The sequence below is a fragment of the Notothenia coriiceps genome, unplaced genomic scaffold (genome assembly GCF_000735185.1).
Source record: "Notothenia coriiceps isolate Sejong01 unplaced genomic scaffold, NC01 NC01_scaffold00018254, whole genome shotgun sequence".
NCBI classification, from domain to species: Eukaryota; Metazoa; Chordata; class Actinopteri; order Perciformes; family Nototheniidae; genus Notothenia; species Notothenia coriiceps.
Window position 1 is genome coordinate 1 of NW_011350955.1, and position 2,884 is coordinate 2,884.

Sequence of the window (2,884 nt, forward strand, 5' to 3'; positions counted from 1 at the left end):
CAACGGATCCTTGCAGCGGCTAAGGAGAAAGGCGACCTCCACTACCAAGGAAACAAGGTCTACATTCGCCAGGATCTATCGGCACATGTGAGGGAGGCCAGACAACAGTTTAACGGGGCGTGCGGACAGCTTATCCAGAGAGGAAAAAGCTTCCAGATGCGCTACCCGGCCAGCCTATGCTTCGCTTTCAACGAAGAGGAGCGCACCTTCAAAACTACCATGGAGGCGAATGACTTTTTGAGCAAAAATGGACATAACTGAGTGCTAATTTTAAGTGCTAATTCCTTTACTACCAGAGTGATCTGGATCTCTCTTTGCTCTGAGCAGGATTACCACTGAACTCAGGTATTATTATTTGACATGTAATGGTTCCTAAGTTTTGAAATAACATGTTAAACACCTTGCTCAACCTATCATAGTCATGTTGTTACGTTAGCCCTATTTTACTTTAAACGGGATGTTTGATCTTGTGGATACAGCAAATCGGCCCTGGGTGGGAGGTTGTAGGGAATGATCGTCAGCAGCGGGATGAAGGCGGCCTCTTGGCTTCACTTGTCAACTGAAAAGTTGCCATCTGTTTTTATTTTTAAGGGGTTCTGTTTTATGTTGAGACTGGGTTCATCGTTTGGGGATGGACCTTCACTGACAGCTGCACTTGCCGTGTTGTTTACGTTATGCTTTGGTCCTTAAGTATTTGATTACTAAATATTTTGCTATCCTTTCATTTTTCTGTGTTATGTCAAAAACCATCTGTCATTTACATATTACTGATACTCCATCATAACATTTATGTCAATAAACGTAGCTTTCATATAGAGTGTAACCCAGCGTCCGGTTTTGGGCATGCTGGCTGCGCATCACTCTCATTCACCAATGGTAATGTTTAGATGGATTTAGGAACTCCCCCTCGATTATATTGGCTCTAACGGTTCAAAAGAGGCGTCAATCACCAAAATCGACCAATGGGTTCCAGAGATAAGGCAAATAAACCCAAATGACCCCAGAGGTGGATTTTTTTTTCTAAACCTCTCTAAAAAAGGTCAAGTTTCACTTGTTTTGCATCAATCTTGATACAGGGTACTTATTATATGTTATAGTTTGGATTCCTAAAGCTTTTTGTCTACTATCCTATCATTCAAGGGTGGTTTTCACTTTGAAGAAATGGATTTTATTTGGAAGGAAACTATAGTTTTTTTTTTTTTACTATGTTCAATCTGAATTTACTTTAAAATAAAACATCTATATTGATTCTGAGTTTTCTACATCCAACTCACAGGTGTATCATTGCTTTGAGAAAAAAGATGATTAATTTACCCCTTTTAGAAGTGAAGATATAGTCATTTGTTCTGGGCATGTCATTTTGGAGCCTGAGACCTGAAAAATAGGCTTGGGGTTTAACAGGTTAACCTCCCTTGCAATGAAGCAGAGAAGTTCATCTTGGAGCGCCAAAATTCTAAGCATTTTATCTCGTCATTTTATTCACTCCTTGGGACGAACTGCCGAATATTTCCCGTAAATGGGAGAAAGATTTGGGTACTGAATATATTGCATATGATTGACTGGAAAGCTAAGTAACATCAACTATGGATGACGCTTGAGGCTTCTGTTGACTGATTACCCTGAAAATCGGACTGAAAATAATATTCCTCATAGTTTTGTATCTATTGATTGATAATCGAGCATGTAAATGTGTATACATATATTTTATTTATCATTTCTGGTCCATCTATATTATTGTGATTAGGTAAATGAGGATTATTATTATTATAATCCTATTATATAAAGAGTATTTTTTTTTAAAAGAAGAAGAAAAGTCAACTGTTTAATGGTGTGTTCACACTGCAAGAAAAAAAAACGTTTATTCTTGTTCAAAGTCCTTTCGAAGAGTTAAATAAAACAGGTTTGACAGGAACACGGGAATTCCACATCATTTTTAAACTCTCCGCCGACTTCACATTAGAAATGACAAAAAATAATTGATCCAAATTGAATTTATAATACAAGCATTATTACAGTTATTTGACAAAGAATGAATTCAGACTTTTTACAAACTGGCTTCACAGCTACTTACCAAAAACAGGAGCTGCTCCTCAGCGTGAAGTAGACTAGATTTCAGGCACCATTAACAAATAGTTTAAAAAAGGGAGGGAGGGAGATGGAGTTGGAGTATTGGTTTGGGCTTAATGATTGGTGAGTTGAAGGTTTGATTAACAATTTCATATGTTATTGAGAGATGGCGTCTTCGTCACGGGTGGGATTTAAGTCCACTACAGTCGTCCCTCGAATGGATACTCCTCCCATCCCTTCAGTTGATGATGAAGGTTGGGAGTTTTTACCATCGCCTCCACCTAGGAGACAACCAGGTGGAGGCAAATTATTAGAAACAGATGAAACAAAAATAAGTCACATATATTTCCCTGCTTTTCCACCACTTACCCTGCCCTGCAGAGGAGAAGAATGGAGGAACAGTGAGTGTGTTAGCTCCCCCTCCGTTGGTCTGGGAGCAGACGTTGGCATGTCGTGCTGTTGCTTTCTGTTTGTAGTGGTTACTGTGCAGCTTGTACTTCATTAGGAGGATGAAGATGAAGACAAGGACAGAGGCCACGATGATGCCTCCAATGATTATAATCATGGTACCGCCAAGGAACTGAAGAAAGATAAAGACATAAGGACAGTAAGCCTGGTTTGCATTTATGATTCAAAAGCGCTACTTTTTGCTTTGTGGTTCACTGAGTCCGACCAAGTGAGATGATTCATCAACATCACAATGAAAACTGTTCAATTAACTCTATATAAATAAACTGTGCGACATAACAGCAAGGGGACAAGTTTGCAGGCATGGATATAAGTAGTAGCTTGATACTTAATGGAACTTGAAATGAAA

The 2,884-nt window shown here is 39.0% G+C and overlaps 1 protein-coding gene across 1 annotated transcript; it reads right to left on the reverse strand.

Annotated features, from left to right (window-relative positions):
• Positions 1-1,975: 1,975 nt before the first annotated feature.
• LOC104950980 (leucine-rich repeat and fibronectin type-III domain-containing protein 3-like) lies at positions 1,976-2,644 on the reverse strand. The gene is made up of 2 exons (XM_010777605.1): positions 2,437-2,644; positions 1,976-2,348 (listed from the first exon to the last, which is right to left on the reverse strand). Exons 1-2 carry the CDS (start codon positions 2,630-2,632, stop codon positions 2,224-2,226), a joined length of 321 nt encoding a protein of 106 aa, XP_010775907.1. The 5' UTR covers positions 2,633-2,644; the 3' UTR covers positions 1,976-2,223.
• Between the last annotated feature and the right edge of the window lie 240 nt (positions 2,645-2,884).

Coding starts and splice junctions, on each gene's coding strand:
- LOC104950980 (XM_010777605.1), bottom strand. CDS start 2,632: ATGATTATAATCATTGGAGGCATCATCGTGGCCTCTGTCCTTGTCTTC. Junction 2,349..2,436: donor CTTCTCCTCTGCAGGGCAGG/GTAAGTGGTGGA, acceptor GTTGTCTCCTAG/GTGGAGGCGATGGTAAAAAC.